Source organism: Bombus pyrosoma, linkage group LG4, assembly GCF_014825855.1.
Source record: "Bombus pyrosoma isolate SC7728 linkage group LG4, ASM1482585v1, whole genome shotgun sequence".
NCBI classification, from domain to species: Eukaryota; Metazoa; Arthropoda; class Insecta; order Hymenoptera; family Apidae; genus Bombus; species Bombus pyrosoma.
Window position 1 is genome coordinate 7213202 of NC_057773.1, and position 24743 is coordinate 7237944.

At 33.4% G+C, this 24743-nt stretch overlaps 1 protein-coding gene across 7 annotated transcripts in view; it reads right to left on the bottom strand.

Moving 5' to 3' along the window:
• The window catches only part of LOC122566813 (tensin-1-like), a 279316-nt gene extending 254575 nt beyond the window's left edge, over positions 1-24741 (bottom strand). Inside the window, exons 1-3 of one of the 7 annotated variants that reach the window (XM_043724586.1) lie at positions 12890-14003; positions 9530-10517; positions 620-700 (exon numbers count right to left, since the gene is read on the bottom strand). In XM_043724586.1, coding sequence (XP_043580521.1) covers positions 620-700; positions 9530-9613 — 165 coding nt within the window. In that variant the 5' untranslated portion in view covers positions 9614-10517; positions 12890-14003. Of the gene's footprint in view, positions 1-619; positions 701-9529; positions 10719-12354; positions 12648-12775; positions 14004-23916 lie in introns of those variants that run through there. The other 6 variants (XM_043724583.1, XM_043724584.1, XM_043724581.1 and 3 more) reach the window with 6 other exon arrangements.
• Between the last annotated feature and the right edge of the window lie 2 nt (positions 24742-24743).

The window sequence follows — 24743 nt, forward strand, 5'->3', positions numbered from 1 at the left end:
AACGCGTTCGATAAAAGCTGGATCGAATGATTGTTCCGACAATTTCTCTGTCTAGCTAGATATAACCATGAAGTAGTAAAATAATATCGAAGACAAGTGCTAAAATGTTAGATCCGACATAAAAATAATGCATAATGAGGATTATTTCGCCATTATGTGATGGTGCCTCGCATATGTTTAATTGTGAAAATAAAATTTTTAACGAATAACGTCACATTCTCGTTATTGCCACTTATGGTATACTTTAATTTCAGTAGGTACGCTAGTTAATACCGATTAATGTATAAAACTTGATTCTTCTTTTGACATGAATATAAAATTTGAGATTTATCATACATGCTAAAGCGAAACACAAATGGGCAAGAAAACAGTTCGCAGTATATCGAACCATTACATATTTCGAAACCTTATTGATTCTTGTTACGACGCTAACAGTGCTACTATAGTAATCTGTGTCATTTGTATGTATTTACCACAGGCTATCATCGCATCAAACCGAATAATGTTTATACAAGTCACAAGTTTTATCGGTAGACTCTTCTCGACACCTAAACGCTCATTTCCTTTTCAAAATTACTATTTTTCAGAAAAAAAAAATGTTGTCTGAAAGGGTACTCACTCTAAGGGTCTCCAACTGGGAGCGTACGTACTCAGCTCGGCTGGCAATGTCGGGAATTGCCACAGGAAACGAACCCATGTACTGTAACGAGAAAAATGTTGCCTTAGTGTTGTGTTTACTAGTATTTTTGAAAACTAGAGAAGCATTACAATATCTATAATTATGCTATAAATAAGCTATAATTATGCTAATAAGATACAGCATATTAAGGAAGCAAATTAATTCGTCATAGCATTGGTATTAATTCGGTATGTTACTGTTTTCGCGTCTACGTAACACGTTATTCCGAAAATGTTAAAATTCGATTTTTATCGAAAAATAAAATAATTCTCAGATTAATTGGGACGATAAATTAGTAATAAATATAGCGAATGATATATGATATTGAATTAGATAAATTATCTATTCCTATTTTTTCATTTAAATTGATTTCAGATTATTAGAACTCGTTAATTATGTAACAGCCTATATTTTATCTCGCTAATTGCCTTCTGCGGTACCGTACAAATTGATAGCCCCCCGAGAGAACTAAATTACCGAAATATGATTTTTACGAGCTTTTAATCTGCTGTTTTAGCTCGATTACAAGTAGTATCTTTATACTAATTTCTGCTGAATTACTCTCGGCTATTATCGTTACGATACACGTTCCAATAAATTTCATTTTATATTTCCGTTACGATTTTCACTCGTTTTACGCGACAGTCCATAAAATAAAATCTTTTTTATTTTCATGCATGATGCCCACCTTATTAATTACTCGTACGAAAAGTAAAAAGAAACGAAGTTTGATTATTTTACATGAATGTTTTTTTCAAGTACATTTCGCATATTTTCGATTATGCAATAGAGGTCAAGTACTTCTAAACGATACGTTCTAACTTTGTTACAAACTCTACAATTACTTAACATTAAAATCAACGACGAACATCTCTCTTTCGCTCCACGTGGAAAACTTAAATGTTACTTCCCACATCAAATTAGAGCAGCGCAGGCAAAGTTCATTTCTCCAGGGCTACACTGCTGCAAACGATTGCTCGCCACGGTAAAGTGGAATAGGAGGTATAGTGTGATTGCTATGGCACGAGGTTTGAAGACTAAGGCGAGGTTTCGAAATTATACGGTACTTGATTTTCTGGCCAAAGGTAGTCAATGGGTGTCCGAATTGTTGGGCCAGTTTCTCGAGAACGATATACAAGGGTCGATTGTTCGCCACGAAGTCACGAATTTGCTGCGAGCTACAATGTTTCAGCAAAATAGTTGGCGCTCAACGATGATCTAATTACCGAGTTTCGACAACAATGTATTTCGGAGGCTAACGCACTTTCGTACAAACTGAAAGTACATACTTCTGAAACAAATGCAGGGACACAAGTAACTTTAATTCGAGATAAGCGACAGCCAGAAACGTTCAATTTTACTACCTTCTCTGTTATATATACAAAATTTATCCTTTCTTTTGTTTTACATTAATTATTTTTCTTATAAAAGTTAATGAAACGCACACAGATTATTTATCTAAAACGAATAAAATTATCTAAATAACTATCCGTTCTAACAAATAGAAGGACATATATACTTGGCAATGTACATTTTAAGCAAAGCTATTTCAAAATATTATACGTCGAAAGGGAAAAATAATTGTACGTTATTGTAACCTCATCTTAGATTTATTATATTTATCTACTGTCATCGAAAGTAAATGTTATAATATATCGGTAGATATACAATTATTAATACACAAACCTTCCATATTATACGTTTAAAACTTTTTAAAAATCTTTAGAAAATAACAATGAATCATTTCGATGAATTGAAGATAACAAACTAGTAATCGATATTATACCACAACGTTTAAAAGAACTGATTTATTAATAATAATCCACTTCACCCACCAAAGTTTAATGCTTTCGTCAAGTATAATACTTTCTCAATTTCTGACAAATATTTCTTCGCATTTAATAGGGGTTGAAGAGGTCGACTTAGCGAGGAAAACATGAGGGTTGGAATACCAGAAAAGTTCAGCACAATTTCGTGTATCCTTCGAAGGTATCCTTTTCCTTGATCAAACACGCTGTTTGATGATTATACGGTCGATAAAAATAACGACCCCTCTTCTAAGGACAATAAATAAAACTGGCCAGAGGGTAAATTGCAGAAATGTAATAAGGAACGATAATTAATACAATTTCGTATCTGCAGTCCGTTCTTGACAATACATATGTTGCCTTCGTAATTGAGCATATCGTGTTGATAAATTGCTAATGGCATCGCCGCTGACATTCGACAATTTTAGTTCGTTCAGTCTACAACGCAATAAAACTTCGATTACCGGAACGCTAGTTACTGAAACTATCGATTATCGAAACATCGATCAATGAGAAATTTCGAGGTGATTTTTAGCAAGAAATATTGGAAAGGATAAATATTGAAAAAATTGCTATATTCTTATTCGTATAAATATAATTACTAATGTTAATATTTATAAAATAGTTCAACATAAATGAAGCTTCTCTCACGCGAAAACAAAGTTACTGATTTATCTGATAGAGGTACGTTTTATATGAAAATCGTTTATTAACGTATAGAATTGTCGATAATAAGAATAAGAAGGTAATAACAACTTAAATTAACAACATACTAAATATCAATTAACGTTTACAAAAAATATACGAATCTTATGTTTTTAATATCGTTTAAAAACGCATTCGGAGGAAAAAACGTAGCCGAACGTCACGGTGAAAAAATCCATTTGCACAGATCTAACGTTTGATATCAGTCGTTGGAATTATTGGAATTCTTCTCATTGTGTTTTATTGTTTCGGAATTTTCAATAAATAAAACATTCGAAGGTGAACCAATGAACATTTTTTTTTTTTTTGCTTGTTACGCGAAATATAAAAATATGAAGATATGAAGATTGGAATAACGTTTGTAGAGATAAAATAAATGTCCTTATAATATTGCTCTGCACGCCGCGCAATACGCAGATAGTCGATCGAAATTGAATTTCATACAAATTTAATATCGCTCGTATTATTTCGTTTACAAAAATGAATTTGTTATGGAATGGTTTCACCAACGGATCAATAACTCTCCAACATGTACACGGTATAGACTCATTAAAATGAGAAAATATTAAATATATCGAAGAAACGTTATACCCAGAAGACGAGAGCATGGTTGGTGGATTTAATTGCAACACGTGCAGTACATATAATTTGCGTTTCTATCATGATTTCCATGTCTGAAAATCTTTTCTCCGAGCGCGAGCGGCGCGGCATTTCGATTCAGATACTCGTGCCGCAAAATAATCCCTGCTTTAATCCCCCCGGATGATTCTCATTGTTGTTTCATCGAACTTCTCTCCGGGAGGATCTCCTCTCGGAATCACAGGGATTTTCCAGAAATATTATGCCTCTCTCCATATAGCGGAAGCGACCTCTGAAAATTCCGTGCAATATCGGATGCACCAAACACAAATAATAATAATAATCGTGATTGATATTTCCATGTAGATACGATACGAAGTCGTATACGCATGCCAGAGTAGTATATGAAACTGTTCTTTCGTTACGTTAGTCCTACTACGCATACGTTTTATCTCGCTGTATATTGGTATAGTATAGGGGACAGTATTGAGAACGTATCGAAGGATTTCTTGTATAGAAGTCACATAATAATTCATGATAATATGGAATTTAAGAATACTGGAAAGCTAAAAATGAAAAGTATATGATTTATTTAATAGAATTTTCTTGTTTCTATGGCATAAATACGGAATACTTCTGAAAAATGTAATACGATGTATAAGGAGTTTAGATTCGTGTAGAAATAAGGTGGATTGTTTAACAAACGTTACGTTTCTCTAACAAAAGTTTTCTTCGTCTTTTTTTACACTTCAGTGCATTTGATTGCAATTCCTTTATTGTATCTTATCCGATACAAACTTCAAAACATGAAACAAAGTACGGAAATACACTGACAAAGTAACTTTATAAGTAAACGTTTTACTTTGTCCGATACATAGCCTAAGGCACTTAAAAACAACGGTACAACAGCAATTGTATTTAAAGTATAGTAGATACTTAAAACTTTGCTAAAGATAAATATCAAATTTGTCAAACAAATTTAGATTAATAACACTTTAATGAGAACCGAATCCAAATGTAGTATAAAATTCATGCACGTTTGCAAAGTGTTAATAATATTCGGTAATTTTCTGAAATTATCTTAATAGCGAACAATAGCTGTAACATAAAGTGTAGCCGGTTTCAATAAATTTTATAATAAACGTGACGCTTGTAAACTCGTGTGCCAAAGATAATTTATCAATGTGATCGTCGAATTAAATTAAACAATGAAAATTGCTAAGGATTTGGAAAAATTGCAGGTGTGTTTTGCTTTTACAACGATGGTTTCGACAAATTTCTATTTGCGTACCGATCGATTTTATTTTTAGAAAACCTGTTGAAGACAGCGAAATAGACCAATTGAGCCATTATACGGCTACGGAATTTAAATTAATTCTGTGCCGCAAAGCCCGCAAACAATGAACACGGCACTTTGCGACCTAACGAGGATAGAGACTAATAAATGTCAAATATTTTATCCACTTTATCAGTTTATATGAATTTCAATCTCATATTGATCATCCCATTACTGATTGGTTTCTAGAAGAGTTCTTCATAAATTTGCAATTGAATTTTATCTTCTTTTCCTGCCTAATAAGCTCTTTCCATTATCACAATTTGAATTTGAACGATTTTGTTATCTAAAAGACATACATATATCTATGTTTCTTTTATCTCTGTTCTATTGCTTAATTTTCTTCGACGATTCTAATTTCCTAATACTTACAGTTTTGAATTTTGATTCTAAATTCCACTTTACATTCGATAAAAAAGATTGTGCTTTCTTGTGCCACTTATGTTATATATTAACGTTACTTTCGTAATGTGCTTTCGTAATATACACGTACCATCTGTAAGAAACTTTGTAATTTATACTCTAATGATGTCATTAAATTTTCGTTACCCTGCGATTTCTAAATGTGCGTGACATGTAAGAAAAGAAACGTGCTTTCCCAATTTTGAAATATATTTAAACACAATTCAAATTTTTAAATCGATGACTATATTTTAAGCAAAAGAACAGACACACGATTATTAAGAGGTTCAAATGATTGATCAACAATACATTGACTAGTATCAATAAAAGATTTTATAACAAGAAAACAATTGTGTTCTGGCATATTAGAGCTGCAAATGCTTTCGTAGAATTACTGTTTGTGTGCTGGGTCGAATGTATTAATGGCCAACCGTCTTGCGATAAGGCCAGAAACGATCAATGGATTACCATAATCGTGGAATTCAAGATTTCATTCGTGTTATCTTTACTCACGATCAGTCTTGTTAAATTTCCAACAACGGTTATGATTATTATACCACCGCAAATATTTCATAAATTTTACTCGCACCAAGTACAGCAGTTCTACACGATATCGATATGGAATCATTTTCGTAATAGCACTGACACACGATAGCAGTAATTTCACGGAAAAAGGAGGGAAAAACAAGATGAAAGATAAAAATATGATATGATTCATACTAATTTTCAGTATACACAAAACGAATACAAACACACTAATTAAAACGATTTTAAATAATCGGTTATTTATTGGTATTGAATGATCGATTGTGATACATGATTGTACTGAATACACCCGAGTCAATTTATAGTAAAAACTAAAAAGATTTTTGCTACAGTAATTTTTATAATACCCTTTTAAATTACCTTTAAAATTTCTTCAAAATGTTGACTTTTACGACATATTAAAAAATCACCGAAATCGATGCTAGGGATAAAGTTCCAAATAATTAGTTAATTTATTCTCTACAATTATTTTTTATAGTAAAGTTCTAAATTTAAATTTAAATTTTGAAATTGAACATGATTTTGACATAAACATAGACTTATTTAACTCATGTGTTTATGCACGCAATTACTTCTTGAAATATTCAATCATTACTACATTATTACGTATATGATTACTATATTAGGGTTATTTATCAATCAAGTTAGTCTTGCTAAGACTTATTCGATTATACTTTTCCACGAATGTAATTATTTCATAGAAATGAAGGAGAAAAGAATGTGTTCTTGGTACCATATAAAGAAGATTCATGTTAAATTAAGGGTGGCAGTGCCATTGTGACAATCAAAGCTAAGCTGATTACATTAATTAGAATTATTAACGGGTGAGGTCATTTCTTTGTTTAGGTATCTCTTCTTAAAAGTATAGCCGCTTCCTAGAAGGATAACAAACAAGAATAAGATAATTATTCTCTTCTTACAAGCATGACATAACTATAGTTAAGGACATAATAAATTCTCTTCTAATAACGATCTAATACAACGTTAATTCGAACTGAGTTTCATTGTATGAAATAAGAAGAAATATAAAAAAATATTGAAAGAAATATAGGAAAAAATATTTATACGTAGGTAATATTTAAGTACTAACATATCATGGAATGTCGAATAAGTTAATTAATATATGAAGTTTAAGCTAACGAAATTAAAAAGAGAAACATAGATTTTCGACGATAATATATAACGTATATAAAATATTGACACGCAGCAATGGAGTCTATTTCTAATATTTTTACAGAATTTATAAAAATTCTTATCAAACGTTCTCTTACATATAGATGTGCTTCTTTTACAAATAATATCTATTATCTTGCGATTTGCAACATAAACACATCCCTAAAAGTTATGCTTTATCATTCATAAACTCGTATATCCTTTTACTAATTTTTACGTAGCTACTTGCAGTGATTAGTTAATTTGACACAGTCTTGCTTTATTACTCGTTTTAGTATTTTACTACAGGCTATGAAAGACGACTGTCGACAAGACGCGCCACATGTATTGAGCCTATTCAGTAATATGAAGTTAGTCTCTCCATGCGTGTAATGAGGACGCAAACTTCAATCGGAAATGAAAATAGATTTTACTTTTCACACGTTGATTTTCGAATGAATGTTATATCTCCCGCACGTATATATTTAGAAAAACGTTGTCTCTTATATTGTTAATATACAGAGATTTAGAATTATCGTTATACTAAGAATATTACAATCAGATCGAGCAATAAATTCATTCGCACCTCGAAGAATATTATAAAAATGTCTTTTACTTAAAAAAAAAAAAAACGCGATTGAATTGATTACTCAATCGAATATAATACTCGTACTTTTAAATAACTTTTAATACACGATTAACATGGTAAAATATCTTCGCTACTAGTATTATAAAATTACCAACAGTTTTGGAAATTACATACAGTTTAAACCATACGTTTCCTTCGCATAAGAATAAAAATTTTAGAAACATGATATACAAGTTTTGTTAAACATTTTCACATTGTAATATCCATTTCAGGGTTCTATTATATTACATTATACTACTATATAATTCTTCATAGAACTTCATAGAGCATTCCAAAGAATTTATCATCAATCAATGTGTATCTACTGTGCCCTAAGTACAACATCCTTAAGGGCTGCTATAAATTATAAGCAATTTTCTTTCAGCCTCTGATCCTTTCTATATATGAATCTGACAAATAGATGTGCAGAATAAAAATAGAAAGAGTGACAGAAGCAGATAAACAACGAAGAAGGCAAATAGACATATGCACGCGCTGTTAGACAGACAAGACAGAGAAAGAAACGATGAATGGAAAAAGGAAGTGTACGATAGACGTTGCTATGGAACAGAAAAAGCTGTTGTACGTGAGTTATGGCATACTCTCAGGATGCGTATCGCACATTATGAATCATGTATGTTTTTTTTTAGTTTTCTGAAGGCGTATACTTCTATCATACTTTGCTATTTCAATCCGTCTGCTGAACCTGTTAATATGTAATACGTAGAGCGACGTGAAATCTTGGTTGTTACCTCGATTAACGGAACAATCTTTTACTAGGAAATTAATGGAAAAGTGGGGAATGATCCCCTGTAAGAAAAATTGAAAAACCAGATGAAAATTGAAAGAAATTACACATTTTTACCTAAATGTTTTGCTTCCTACTTAACATTAACATTTACAAAATAGTTCAAAATAATATCCGAACATCGTGTGTCATAATTAGTTTGGATAATCAAGTTTCTACCGTATCTTCGATATTTAAACGTTATTGGCAATTAGAGAATACCATTGAGATATAATTAGAAATTAGTGTTTAATAAATAAGGGAATTCAAGATTAATTAAGATTTTCAGTAGTCGAGTTATTTACTCCTAAACTAGAAACATCAGTTTCATGATAAAATATCAAAATATTAAAATATACTTTCAACTATAAGGCGTTTCGACAAATTCTTGTACTCTTTCGTTGAAACTGTTCCAAACTTCAATCAACAAAAAATGAACGGGAGTAAAGGAGAACTGGAGGAACATTGCCTTGAAGAACGCCATAAAATATCTGGCAAATAATTTTAATTTCCTAAACCCACATATTAGTTTAAAAACCGGTAGCCCCAATGGTCGTAACTATACGTAATATGAAAAGCATAAATCAGGCAACCACAATTTCGGCTACAATTTATATTCGTCGTTTAACACGCCCTTAAGACTAACCTGTACGTTTACCTAATAATTCAACGAGATAATAAATTCCATCGCCTCCCTTTCTGGCCACGCACTCTTCCGAAGAAAGGATAACAGCGTGAAAACGAACGCGGCAAACGAACTCTCCAGCCGAATTAATTGAAGCAGATTGCAACGAACTGCGAACAGTTCGTTCTTTCGTTTTCGAATGCACCCCAAAATTCACGCGTTTCCTAATTTGTACGACTGTATCGGATGTTTCGGGGAAATGGAAACACTTCGGACGCCTACCTGTACACCGTTGAATATTTTCAGAGTGGCCTCCGGCATCTTGACGGCTACGTCCCCAGCCTCTTCTTCCTCCTTTCCACCCATGGATGTTTCAATTATCCCTGTCTATTCGGTCTTTTAATTGCATATTTCGTTAATTGCTCGCCGTCTCGTTCGCCACCGATCAACCACCTGTCCAACGCGTGACGTGCGGAAGTAATCATTCTTTTTCCGGTTTCTCATTGTTACAATCACATACAAATAGCCAAATCACTAAACACGTATAAAATTTCTGCATCTTACTTATCTAACACGTTATTCAACAGGTTAACGAATGAGTCGATCCTTTAACCGCGTAATATTTAAAATTACATCCTTTTCATTGGATTTTTTATCACTCGCGATATTTATGTACGAAAAAAATTGATCGTTAGACCATTAACTTGCATAGTGTACTTAATTTTCTCTGAATATTGAAAAAAAAAAAAAAAAGAAGAAATGCCCTTCATAACACGAAACGTACATTACAAATGTTGAATAATATCTCGACACAATTCCGCGTTAACACTTATCGCCATCACGCGATATCTTGGAAACTGATGCGATCTTGAAATTTATAGTAACGCACATATTCGTTTAACGAAGATTAATTTCTTTTTTTTTCTTTTGCTATCGCTTCTTTCGTGCAGTGAAAGAAACTTCTGGAGAGAAACTTGGTCACTTTCACCGGCCACTTTTGCACAACGATTCGTTCAATTTTGCGAAATCATAAAGGAGTCCCGCGTTGCCGTGCGCTCCGCGGAGGTATGCACCGTGGTCACTAATCACTGTCACTTTCGTCTAAACATGCCCGGCGAACGCTCTGTTCCACGCCACTTCTACGCCACAGAGACCTACGCGATCACTTTCGTGTCATTAATCCTGCTGACCACGAAAACTAGTTTCGAGAAACGCGTTCAGGCGTTTCGCAAGTGGACTTGAACGTAGTCAAGTGAACAGCTGCAACAAACTATTCGCGATATTTGAAAACATCGAACGTCAGTCCTAATCTACTTTCGATTAATTGATTCCAGTGAACGCTCGAGTTCAATAAGCAAAGAGACGAAATAACTTATGGTTGGTTCATGTCGTATCATTGCGAACTTTATCACTCATGCTCCTTCTACCGAGTATCGTAATTTTCTGTTACAGTCGTATCCCACTACTTTGCCTAAAAACCAATTGGAATTTTAAAAGTCGAGTAAAATTATGTTTTCCTGCATCGAAGTTGATATTGTTACGAGTAAGATCGAGACAGAAACGAGAGGCTAAATGTGGTATCCGCTCGTATCGGAGTGGAAGGAGCAACGAAGCAATGAATCACGTTCGAAAATGGCCCGACACGCTCCAAATTGCTCCCGGTAGGTGTTGTTTCAGGCAAAAAGTATGCGCGTTTCCTTCGAGCCTCGTTTCGACCTGGGTTTGTTACGTTATCACCGGTGAAATTGCATCCCCGGCACATTTGCTGGCAGGCATACTTCGTCGCGCTTACCGAACTCGGTCACGTCGCAACTGTTGACATTTTCGTGTTCTTAGTCTTGGGAGTCGTGACGAAGAATCTTGACGCAGGATGGCCGGAACGTTGTGTAAAACGTGAACAGCATTCGAACTGACCCCGATACATTTTGCAACGAGAGATTCGCGGGTGCATCAATAAGGTCGCGCCTCTAGATCTTCGATCATTGGCAACAAGATTTCTATCTCGCGTTCGTTCCGACTGTTCCGTGGCTCGACCGTTTATCTCGGGCAGATGAAAAACGCTAATTTTAAGTATCCGACAACGAGATATTTAAGAAAATAGATTACACTTTTAAAATAAGTTTGCGTGGCGGCAAAGCGAAATTTTAAAACAAATTCGCGTGATACTTTACGATTAATCCTTGGCGAAAGGTATTAATAAATAAAACGTCTACGTACAAAGTGTCCAGTGTTATCGTGTACGTTCGTGATACGCGTGAAGGTCCCATGAGCACGCGAGCGATGATTTTTAACGCGAAAAGCAAGTCGTATCGCGTATAGATATTCGTGAAATCCGTTTTAATTAATCAGCACTCGTTTAATCACAGACTCTTGGCCAGTTTCATTAATTATCATTCATCTAATTAAGTATGTACGCTATAGTACGACTTTCATTGGATTATGGTATGCGCTTTAATTACGTCGACCATTCAATTCAAACACGATTCCTCGTAATATTAATAATAACCGTGCAATCCTATTTTAAATTTCTCACGGGGATGCAATTTCAATTAAGTATTTTATCGAAATCCGACATGATTTAACGTAACACGTACCAAAATCTCTCCTCGATAAATCATCGATTATCATGATCTTGCTCCAAGACTTTCCCCAGTTGGGTTTTTAATCGATCGTTGCTCCGTTACCTCTCCAGAGACATATATTAATTAGGAATCGTTAAAACAACCGTACTCCAAAATGTCCGTTTCTAAAATGTTTCGTCATTAATTCATTCTAATGATACATTTCAACATGCTTTAAGGAGAGTGTACTCCGTTTCGAACTAGGAGAAAATTGATTGCTTTCCTGACTTAATTTTTCCTTGAACGCGTATCATCATAAACGTGTATCAATCTTCCGTTATGTAAGATTTATCGATCATACGAATAATTTATCTTTATGTGAAAACATCAATTATTTTCATTGATATAATTATAATACACCGGCTATTAGTAACAGCATGATTGCAGAAAGTGTACAATTCTACAGTATAATCAATTTATATTTGAATTTTTCCTGCTTCTTTGAATAAAACTGGCGATATATTTTATGATCTTTCATAATCTTACTTTGTCAACTTCGCTTTCAAAGATGTGAAAGTAAACACTTAGGAAAGGTACATATGTCATGCGTCAACGATGCATATGCATACAATTGAGTGAACACTTCACTAGTAAATTATGACGCGGATACATTGACAATATTCTATAGGTATGTAGACTGTAAAACAAGTGTATATAATTAGCTTTGATTTGTGTACCATCTTATATTCAACTTTAAATCAGATTTCTTGCAACTAAATTATTACGATTTAGCCGAAATTCGATCTTCAAAATATCGTCTCGTCTTTTGTTCTAAAAATATTCTCACATACTATACAGAAGATAAAAAGCCAAAAGTATAAATATCGTAAAAGTTTGTCAGAAGTTAATGGAATACAATTTTGAAAATATTAACAATGTTTCGATATTCGTTACCTAAAGGACATACTTTTATAACAATTTTCGTAAGGCTTTCGTAAGGAGCATCGAACAGTTGTACCCTTTCTTTCGAACAAAATCACATAATTACACACGTCCCGACTAATTAAGACGATATAATTACTTCTTTAAACGTTCACCAATAAGGTTTAATTATCCACTTATTAAGAAATCCTGTCAGGCATGCATGGACTCCGGCAAAACAATTTCAGCTGTCAGTTCTACAGCGAACACTACATAATAATATATTTCATCGCTTAACCGAATAAAGGAATCCCCCGTCGATCAAGTTACACACACTTAATTCTAGCACCATTAATCAAGATCAACCAATCCTTTCATTAAGTGTGCGCGAACGTCATTTAATTGTCTACTCATCCAGAAATACTGGCACGCATGCATTGTCGAGGAAAGCAACCCTGTCCGTCAATCTTGAAATGCCATTTGCATAATGATGCCTTTCATCGACGTCGTTCAATGGAAAAATATGCTTGCGCTCTTTCATTAAATCCGCTTAATGACGTATCAACAGTCGTACGTTTGTTTAATTCGATCATGGGTGCTTCACCCGTACAAGAAACTCATCACTGTTTACAATTACACACTGCACATCAACGATCAAACTATAACGAAAGAGAACTCTTTATTTTTCGTAATTCCCACTATGTAATTATCTTATCTTCCTCTATAAATCCTATTATCCTTCTAGCATAGAAAATTCGATGAACATCAGAGAGACCAACGATATTTTTATTCGCTGTGAGAGATTCGATTCTCGTTCGCGCAAGCGAATTTCAACGAATTCCAAAAAACTGGTCTCGGACGTGCATGCATACGAGATTAGCAGCTATTCTAATCGGGTGACCCAGGTGTGCACAACAAGCGTATCCCCGTCGATGTTCGTGGAAGGCAAAAGAATCTGGCGTTCCATGTGAAAACTTAGTCTAAAGTCGCAGGAGTCCCGTATGCTCGTCGACGAACGTCGACGAACGACCTTCGAACGTTCACCCATGGAGAAATCCAATGCTGCGCGCATGCATCGCGGAAAAACGTGCGTCACGAGTCACGAGTCACCGGTGCATCGGCATCGCGGCGCGACGCGGCACGGCACGGCACGGCACGGCGCGTTCGCGTTGTAGGCGAGAGAGCACGCGTGCACGCAATCTCGCGTGCGGTAAGTGCCGCAACGTGCGTAATAAGACACTGCCAGGCAGATCGGGCCGGTGCTCTTGCACAGGGCCGCTTCTGCGGAGTACTATGGGGACAGTCCACGGGTCCACACCGTCTTGCCTCGAGACTCCGAGAGTCCCGTGTGTCAGCATCTCGCACACACGGTACACACACGCAGCAAGGTCGTCCCCGTCGAGGCTCCCATGACTCCCACCACTGCCGCGCCGCTTCAATCATCCTACTTTCCTGGCCGCTGGGCCCCTTTTACTCCCACCGCGTTCTCCGGCCAGACTCCGATACCACTCGAATAGCAAAATTTCTGAATGGACATCCACGGATCTGGTTTTCTCCCTTTTTACTTTTTCCTCTACTCTCCTTTACTTTTCTCTCTTCCTAGCGAATCCGATCGCTTCGATCCAGATTCGATAATCAGTTTTCTCTTGGAAATTGGTACTTTGTCAAAAGAAAAAGTTTGCGGAAGAAGAATCGCTGATAGGATGGGATAGAATTTGGTAAATTCAATCGAGTTATTAGTTATGAAATGATGAGATTCGATACTGATCGAAGCTTTCCTATGGTGGAGAAAGTACGGAAGTAACGTAGTAAGATAAACGATATAACGTTATTATTTATAAAATTACATTTCATGTACTATGTAGGCCGATTCTAGGGCTTAGATTGAGTTAATAAAGAGAGGCCAGATTTTGGAATCAGATTAATAAAAAATTAAACTTTCTAGGGAAAGACTTTGCTCCTTGGTCTACGTCTATCCTAGAATCTAATTTTACAGATATACACCAAATAGCACGATAATGAAACTAAATTCTTATGTAGAAATCAGTATCGTTGATACTATCAGTATCGTAGATAACCTCGTTCAACCCGCGTGTAGCAATGGTACTTTACTTGTCCTCGATGGAGTCAAAACGATTTTTCAAGTGAAATTTTCAACTTGAGAAATAGAGAGGAGTTTGGCAAGTTGTACCAAAGCTAATGAATAAATCAGGTAGCTAAAATTTTAATTAAACTCATCAGAAAGTATAAAGAGAAGAAAATATGATTGCCACACCATTATGCAATACTTCGATTACGTAGATCAAACTTTGCATAAACGAAGTGCAGAATTAACTGAAGTACCATCGATCGTTAAATACTTTATTGCATTAATTAATCACTTATTGCATTTTGAAAAAAAATTGTAAATCTACCTTCGTTCTCCTACACTGCACGTGTAACAGGATTAGATAAATTTAATTTAAATGGAAACACGTTTAACCACCATTCTACGATCATTGAAACTTTTATAAAGTAATATACATATATGCATATTCAAGTTTCTGTGGAATTTCAAAGCCAATAGAACTATCAGTTTTGTTGAAAAATTACTTTATCTCACATGCAATGAATTTTGATAGCATTGAAAGCCGTTAACATTACATGCAACATTATAACAACTTGCCGCTCAAGAGCTTTATCGGAAGTTCCTAAGACAGAGAAGATTATGCGAAGTTTTAATAAGAATTAGATCTCTATGGACACCTTGTACACAGAAATTAAAGATAATAACTATGTTACATTATATGCTACATTAACAATAAGAGCACAAAGAAGCCCTTTATGTTCTAGCGAAAACTTATACTCTATGCCATCAATTACATTGCACCACAATTTTCTGTAAAACTTCCGTTAATATGAGAGACTTAGTATAGTATAAAATTACTAAACTAGTGCATATACTGGGCCATCAATTCTAGACATGATTACGTTTTCTAGTCACTTTTATTATGTAAAATGAGTACCAGAATTTATAGTAAAGATATAAATTATTTTTTTAAAACAGATATATATATATTTTTAAAATCACATATAATATAATTATTTGAATAATAATAATCTGATAAAATATTCTATGATAGAACGTTTAAATAGGATGAAACGAAATTATTTTGAAGATTTGCTGCTTATTAGATCCTAGTATAACCTTATTTTATTATAAATAATATATCAACTGCATATAAGGACTTGAAGATAAAAGAGTAAAATTTTTCATAAAAAATATTATTCGGATATTTTACTAATGCTCTATTAAACTATATTTGTAACTTAAGGAACAAACAACTTAACAAATTATTATCAGTTACTGTAAAATCAAAAGTGTACCGTTTAAAACGAAAAAGATACAATTTCAATTAAAGTTCCAGATTATTTTTAAATGTTTCAATCGTTCTGCTCCTTTGTACGAAATAGTAGTTTAGTAATAACAGTTTGTTATCAATTTGGTTAACATCAGACACAATTGTTTTCACACGTCTTTAATGACGGCTTTTTACGACACCCGGTACGCAGAAGCTTGATCGATTTCTAATATGTGTGCTCGTAAGTTATAGGCAACGGTATAAGAAACCGCAAAGTGCGGTAAGATGGATGTACTTATATCAGCTACGTGGCAATAAAGTGTAACAATAAATAAGTAAAAAGAGACTGTAATATTTCATCTGCGATCTTATAAATCGAATACATAATTCTCATTTTGAGAATCATAATTTCATTTTGTCACTTTGAAAAATATTATTAACCATAACATAGATGCTTAATCACCTGGATTACTTCTTTTAATTCTCTATAAGATTTATTATTTAAATAGCTATTATTGGATTTAGATGTTTTATTTAATTCTGTATTTATTACTTTATACCTACAACTTTAAAGCGACAATAAATTTGACAAAAATAATATTATTCGATTATATTATACGTATATCTTCATCTTTTTACTCGAAACCCTCCCGTTTCGCATTTTTACTTTTACAAAAAGATGTCTTTTAGAAAGTTTCAAACGATCATGAAAATTAGAAAGTATTATAAATAATTGTATATGAAGAGAAGAATTCTTGCTGTAATTAGTATACCACTTGCCATAATCGAAATAAATAAATAAAAATAATGTATAATAATTACTTACATATAATTATTATATTACGCTTGTTTGAATATGGAAATGATTCCGCTTGTTAAAATAACAAAAATCACGTATTGTTGAGCAATTTATGAAATACCAATTGAAAGAGGAAAATTAAAGTTTATGATAATAGTCAACTAAATCATTTTAAAATAAAATTGTGTACAACAATTAATGTTTATAATCTACCAAATAAATCCGATTACGCGCCTATATTTTAAGTGGTGAGATCAAGTTTAATCTTTTGTTACTTTATATAAAAAGTTCTTATACAATGTGTGTGTACACAATTAATTTTATTTGATGCGTAATTTAATGCAACATTTTGTCGTTAAAATTTCATATATTCCAAGATATTACAGTGCAAAATGAAACAGGGATTACATCAATTAATCATAACTAATCGTACAAATGTATGCAATTTTATAGAATAATTGTCACGTTCAGAAAGCTTATGGCAACCTGCGAATTTCGTCGTAATATCTGCTAGCAAAAAGATAGATAGAATGGAAAGTAAAAATTGCCTTCGTTCAAACAATAGGAGAAAGCAGCGAGAGAAAAAAAGAACATTTGCGTAACTGAAATAGTTGAATGGTTCGAGACCAGCCTTTATTCTCAACGATGCTCATCGAGGAGTGTTAAATTACGCGGACATTGTACAAGAACAATGTGCATTCCGTATGTCGGGAATTACTGGAATAATGGCGAATACTCCTTAACGAGGCATAAACGCAACAATGGTCAAGAAATTATAATTATAAAATTTGTGGCAAAAATGTTCAGAATTTGTAGATTTTTACACGAATTGTACGAAAAGTCGTATAACACGCGTTTAAATTTTAAACAAGACGATGCGTAATGGCCAAACCCGTAGTCTTTATTATTTAAAAAATTTCATAATATAAAAGGTAGAATATATGTAGTAAGTGAATTGGTAGACTAAAATCTTAATTATAGTGATATTTCACGTTATACAAACACATAAATGGAAGATAAAGAAAAACCACATTTTGCATTACTTGCTATAGTAAATAACGATTGTAATTGCTAATATAAACGATAGATTCATGATATTCAAATTTCGTATGATCAATCTGTCTCTTAATGAAAGACTCATATCTGTTAAATACAAAACTCATATGGAATTTTTCAGATTTACTAACGTCGACGAATGGACGAGTCCTTATGTAACACCATAAATAGTAATTTAAATCAAACCTTCAATTTACGATTTATTTTTCGAACGACGACATGCAACACAGAATGGACTTTACACGGAAAAAATTAATTTTAACACCTGCGTATATCGATTAAACATCTTTTACTGCTTTTATATTTTTTACTGTTCATATTTGTTTTATCACACTATAGAAGCATCGTGTAGACACCATATGTCAAGCATATGTTCTCGCCGCGATCCACGTTCCTTTTTCCCTCTTACAAACTTCACAAAACGCTATTTGACATCGTTTATTAATCAACAGACGCTTTACTACAATGATCGACATCCATTAGCCGGTGAAAAATCGGCGGTCCGTTCACCTTCGGGCAAAAGCTTTGAAAATGCGATTTGCATATATGCAAATACGGGAGTCGGTATAACTAACTAACTAAGTGTCGGAGCGAATCGCAACTCGCGCGAGCAGGACGAATGCTCACGGCTATGTAAAAATAGTTTTACTAAACGCATCCTGAGTTACCGCGGTAGCGTCGAAAGAAATTGATTGGTCTTCAGAGCCGGGTGTTCCAGCATGCCCAAGGAATGCAGTTTGTAGCTTCGATGAGGAATGTAGAAAGGAACGTCGGCAATATGGATTATTTTTAACTGTACTTTATCCACGATTCCTCGGTAGATTAGAGATCGAGCGTGAACGATACGAAATTGATGCTGAAAGGCTCGTGAGCAGATCGCTGCCGATCCTCGTATTCATATTTATTACATAGACAAGGCTTAGGCTTCGTTACAGGAATTTATCGGCGAAGTATGAAGTCGTGGCGTTGAAGAAACGGTTTAGCTCGATTGTAAAACGTTTAACGTTTAAGGCGGCAAGCATGATGTTTATTATAATTGGAAGGATCGTTCTTTTATTTTCAACGATAGTTCCTTTATCTTCTACGCCTATGAAAATCGAACCTGAACGTTATTGCATACACTTTAACGGCTTCATCTTTCGATTCACTACCACAGTTTGCTATTATTTAATCTTATACGGACAGTGTTGGAAGACGAGATACATATGTGTATGTATTAGCTATATTATGCTTATAATCATTAACTTGATGTATCACAAGAAGTTCCGTTAACTGATATACTTAAATTATCAATTCACAAAGGGTATATATCAATTCTGAGATAGCGAATCATTGAAAGGGTAAAATAAAGGAATAACACGTTTCAAGTGAAAATCCACGTTCAAATATTCTGAAATTATCAAACGAAGGACAATTGATTTTTTCAGATAATGATAAGCTATTTGTAAGTGAATTCATCTTTTAAATTTAATTAATTGATTACTAATACAGTATAATTCTTTAGTTATATATAAAAGGAAGTTTACAGTGAAGTTGAGGTTTATTAAAGTTGAAGAAGACTCTTGTAATAACTTCTTACATGTGTATTACATATTGCATACGTAATTTATACGAGTATCTCTTCATTCAAAATTGCATATGCTATTCATAAGTAATAACATATCACAATACTGTAACACGTTCTTAAACAACTCAGTACGAAATGTGTAATAAATGTGTATGTAATAATACATTGTTGATTTACTTCTATGCAATGTGATTAATGTGAACCGTTTCCATTTGATGTCGCTACACCATACGATTCATGCATATCGATGGGATAAACGAAAACGATATATACATGTACTTATACGTCGACGATTTGAGAAACACGCAACTTTTAATTCAATTTCTTTTATCACTCGTACTTACATGTAAATGAAATTCTCTGTTCATAGTATACACACACATGTATGTATTACTTTGTTGGTACATTAATAACGACAAATTATATCTTTGTGTTTATGTAAATTTAATATTATTCAATTTTGAACTTCTACGTGAACAAAATAAAAATACTTGACTCAATGAAACGAAGGTGGATAATAAAATGACAAAAATATTTGTCGCTATCAAATTTATTATTTAGCCTACGTCGACTAAGAGTTTTAATAATGTACATAGTACAAGTGAAGTATAAATGGTAACGGGAACCCGTATCGATAGAAATTAACGTTCCTTCTACATCGAAGAATTCCAATGGGAAACATTGTGGCGAAAGGAAAATCGAGAAGCAGCTTAGAAGAATAGATAGTACGTTTCCTTGAAACTTACGAAAGATCAAATCGCGCGATAACTATAGCATGTGCGTTGAACATCTATTCTCGTTTAACACTTACGTACAGTGAAATCAATTACATTCCCTGCTGCGGCGGTGCAGCAAGATTTACCGTGCATGCAGTCTTTGAAGTCGAGAAGCGACGCGAAGAAGTTGCAGCGTAAGAATTTTTATGTCCCGAAAAAAGACAGAATCGGTTGGGTCGCTGTCATGTCCCGCCACACGCACACCACTTTCAATGAAATATGTTCGATTTTGTAAAAATTTTCGTAGAAATTCGTGAGTGGATACCATCCGACTCAGATTTGCATTCAAGTAATTACGAAGAAAATTTACGATCGTGGTGTAAATTAAACTTGAAAAATAAATTATCCAGAAGAAAGTGAAGTATAATACAAATGTAAAAACCAAATAGGTATGCGACTGTTGGTTTATGCTTAAACGAAATTAAATATATGTATCGCTTTATTTACGAATGAAAATGGTCATGACAGTATTGCTGCAAAGTAATGTTTGATTTCGCGCTTCTTCATTGGACAAGTACTTACAAGATTTGTTACAAAGATTATAGCAGTTGTTAGCTATAACATTGCTTGAAGTGTTTATCAGTGAAATTAGAAAAAGAGTAAGAAAAATAATTAAGTATACAGGTAAATACATTATCTACGTCTATATTGTATTAATTGTAGTTAAAAATAAAAATACAATACAGATTGTAATTATTCATTCTTCAAAAATATATGTATACATCTATATAACTGATCATATTTATAACAAATATTAATTATTGTGTATTTTACTTAAAACGAAATATTTTAAGATGTTTTTACTTTTGTTCCATATTAAAAAGTATCTCGTGATTTTTTAAGATCTTTTGGAAAATCTGCAAGTTTTTAAACGTTGTTGCACTTTGAGAGTACATATTAATTTAGAAAATCAAGAAAACACGTAAAGAGGATCAGAGTAAAGTTCACATTTAAAAGAAAGTTTCTTCACTAATCAACGCTGTTCACGTTTCTTAACTTTTAAAATCTATCGATATCAGCATTTGCATAAGTACATCTTAAATCGGAAAGTAAATGTATATTGGATTGTTAGTTGTTATTTATTTCAGACAGCCGCATAATACGTCATAAATAAAGGTATTAATTACGAAGCTATCGGGGAATTTATTTGTTTCACATGTATACTCAAACAAGAAATTCGTTACGTACGAACTTCAAGATAAACTACTTAAACCTGATGTAAGAGAAGAGTTCGTTATCAGTCTTGCCACTGCATCGAAGTTGCAACGAAAAAGTTTGACAACGTGAAGTAAAAAATGTAGAGGACACGATACTTGTTTGCACGCACGGTGCGTTTGTGTGGGCGAAGAAGAGCTTTCGTGAAGGGTATGAGGAAGTTGAAGTCAATGACTTCGAAACACGATAAAATTACATGTTGCAAGATCTCTCTCTGCTTTTATTTTCACCTGATTGGTTGTCGAAAAGGTGAGTTATTGAAAAAATGAGAAAATCATGCGTATACAGGATATTTCTGCTTGTATTAATTTATGTTTTATGGCTGTACCTATTTCATATCAACAATGTCTTACACAATATTTTTATTTTCCAAGCAGTTTCCAAATAGATCTACATATATATATATGAAGCTGATTACTTTTGTATTTTCTCTTCTTTGATTATTTCCTGTGTTATTTCGTTAAAGTTTGAAGCTTATAATTATGAATTTCTAGTACGAAATCAACTTGCAATTTGTTAATAAACTAATAAAGTTAATTTATAATTATAATGTTAACAATATTGCATTTAAAAGATTATAAAAAGATTGGTGATTCCAATTTAATTATATACAATTTTTCCTGTCTCTCACATTATTTTTATATTCAATTTATACGTTTCTTTTCTATAAATTTGTAAATTGGCGAATTGCCAAGAACAAGTATTATATCCTTAGCGAACAGTAAAAAGCTTTCCTTTCAACTGCTGTATAAATGCAACTACTTTAAAAAGCTTTTCTACTTCCGTACATTATTTTGCTTAACGATCGTTGAGCAAAAAAACGAACTGTATCGAAAGTATTCTTTCAGTGGAAATGAGGTATCGAAAACCGTAGCAATCGCCGATTGCACTTAACGGTTAATTCGAAACCGTTTTAACCATCGGTGATCCTACCTAAGTGTAACTGCAACTTGCACGCAAATGGTTGCATGCAACAAGCAATTAAATATACGCACATACATCTGGTTCCACTAAAGAGGATCACGATTCACGGTTCTCTTTTTGAATACAGAACTCAATTACACACTTCAGTGAAATACAAAGTATCAAAAATGTAAAGGATAATTGAATAATATGCGGAATAAGATGAAGAAACACATATTATCTGTAAAAGGTTCTAAATGAAATAATTTCAGCGTTATCTATTTTCTTATAAATGTTTCATCGAAATGAAATTTAAGAACTAAAGAAAAGTGAATAATACTTTCGAAATTAAAAATATGCGAGATCTTTAGGTTTTACAAATGTATAGATATACAACTGTTTCAATGCTACTACGACTGCAATTATTAATTATAAATTAAGTCGAATTGTAATGTGTATATTTTAGTATTTAAGAATTAAAAGTTTTTTTCAAGTTATATGCCATATTGGACTGCCATTTTCATTACACCTTAACATTAAATAATTAATATTAAGCAAAATTATCCCTCAACAAAACGTACGAAATTAAAATATTTCAGAAATGTTCGATCTTGAAGGTCGTCTCAAATTACAGATTATCCGACAGTGCTGCTTGAAAACTAAGCCAATGAGAAAGGAAAGTGGTTGTCTACGAGACATTCAGAGACTTGGCAATTACGCAAATCCCAAAATTTATCCTCTTTCCATTTTGAAGCAGCGGAAAACGAGAAGGATTTGAAAGAAAGAAGACCTTTCCAGTGCCGATGTACCGATCCATTGAATTTTCAGGACGTATAGACGTACACACGTGTGTGCACGCTCGTTTCGTATAAATGCGCAAACTTAAGCGTAAATGCACGAGCATGTGCTGGCGTGCATGTACTCGATCGTTTCGCTCGGACCATTCGGAAGAAGAAGAAAGGATGGCGGGGGAAGAAGAGAGGAGGAAGGGAATCGTACATGAAAATTACATACTCGCTGGGACCTGCACTTAAAAGGTCTCGAACGTATAACCGTAGGCAACTAAAAGCTTCGTATACGTCAATGCCAGATTCGTGATATGTATTTCGTAACCCATACAGTCAAGTAGACGACAATTTCTTTTAATTGTAATTGACAGGCGAAAATTGTACCGCGATGATATTGTCACTGATGTAATATACCTCGTAATAGGCCCATCATGATCAAAATTAATTGTCAACAATTTCACTTTTACGTCATTCTACTATTTAATTAAGAACTTACTCTTTCTTAATAATAACAATAATTCTGTTTTACTTTGTTAATATATACATCCACATAATTATATTTTACATCAAATACTTTGGATAATATGTATACGAGTATGTATCGACATAGATATTGATACCAGCAATGACTATATCGATGTTAAATAAATACATATCTCTACATCATTTATATATAACGATAGCTTATTCAGATGTAAGGTGTATATATAAATTAAACAATAAGATAAACAATGAATCTTACCTTAGCTGTGGCGAATCTCTTCGAGAACGGTTCTGCCATAATAGGTAGACATCACTTCCCATCTGGTTACCAGTGTTTCCGGTATGTTTCACAAAAACGCTGGTCACGTTAATCGCAAAGAGAATGCACGTTTGACAACTTTTTCTTTACGCATTGTATAACACTGCATCACTTGATCGGTGTTCAAGCTTCTTACACTTTTTCTAGCGATGTTTAAAATTACATCCACTGCTTCACTATACGTCTTTATTCCACACAACACTTTTCACACTCATTTTCACCTTTAGTCCACTATTTTCTAATCTACACTATTCCACTAAAAAAAAAAAAAAAGAAAACATGATATTATCTCGCACGAATATTTAAAGATAGTATCGTTTCTTCTGTTCAAAATATTAATCATTTACGCTGTCAATTTCCGCCTTTTAAGTTATGTTGTCAATAGAGAACGCCAAATTCAAATTTATTATACACGAAAAAAGAAATTTCGCTTTTATCACCAAGAAAACGAAGCTTTGGTTCGATACACTGGTATTTTCGTTTAGTGGCGAATTTAAGAACCCAAATAATTGTTGAAATGTAATAAATAAACTGATCCGATCAAGAAAGGAAAGTATTCCGACAAACGTCCTAAACCATACTAAATATGGAAGATGGTACTAAATATGGAATTGTTAAACTATAATCCGGTAATTTGATTTAATTTTGATTTGATTGTATAATGATCTGTAGGTTAAATCGTAAGTAATTATGTCACAAAATTCTTAAACTTAAATTGACACGAACAAAATCTACAATTACTTCTAATCGTTATTACAGTTATTACC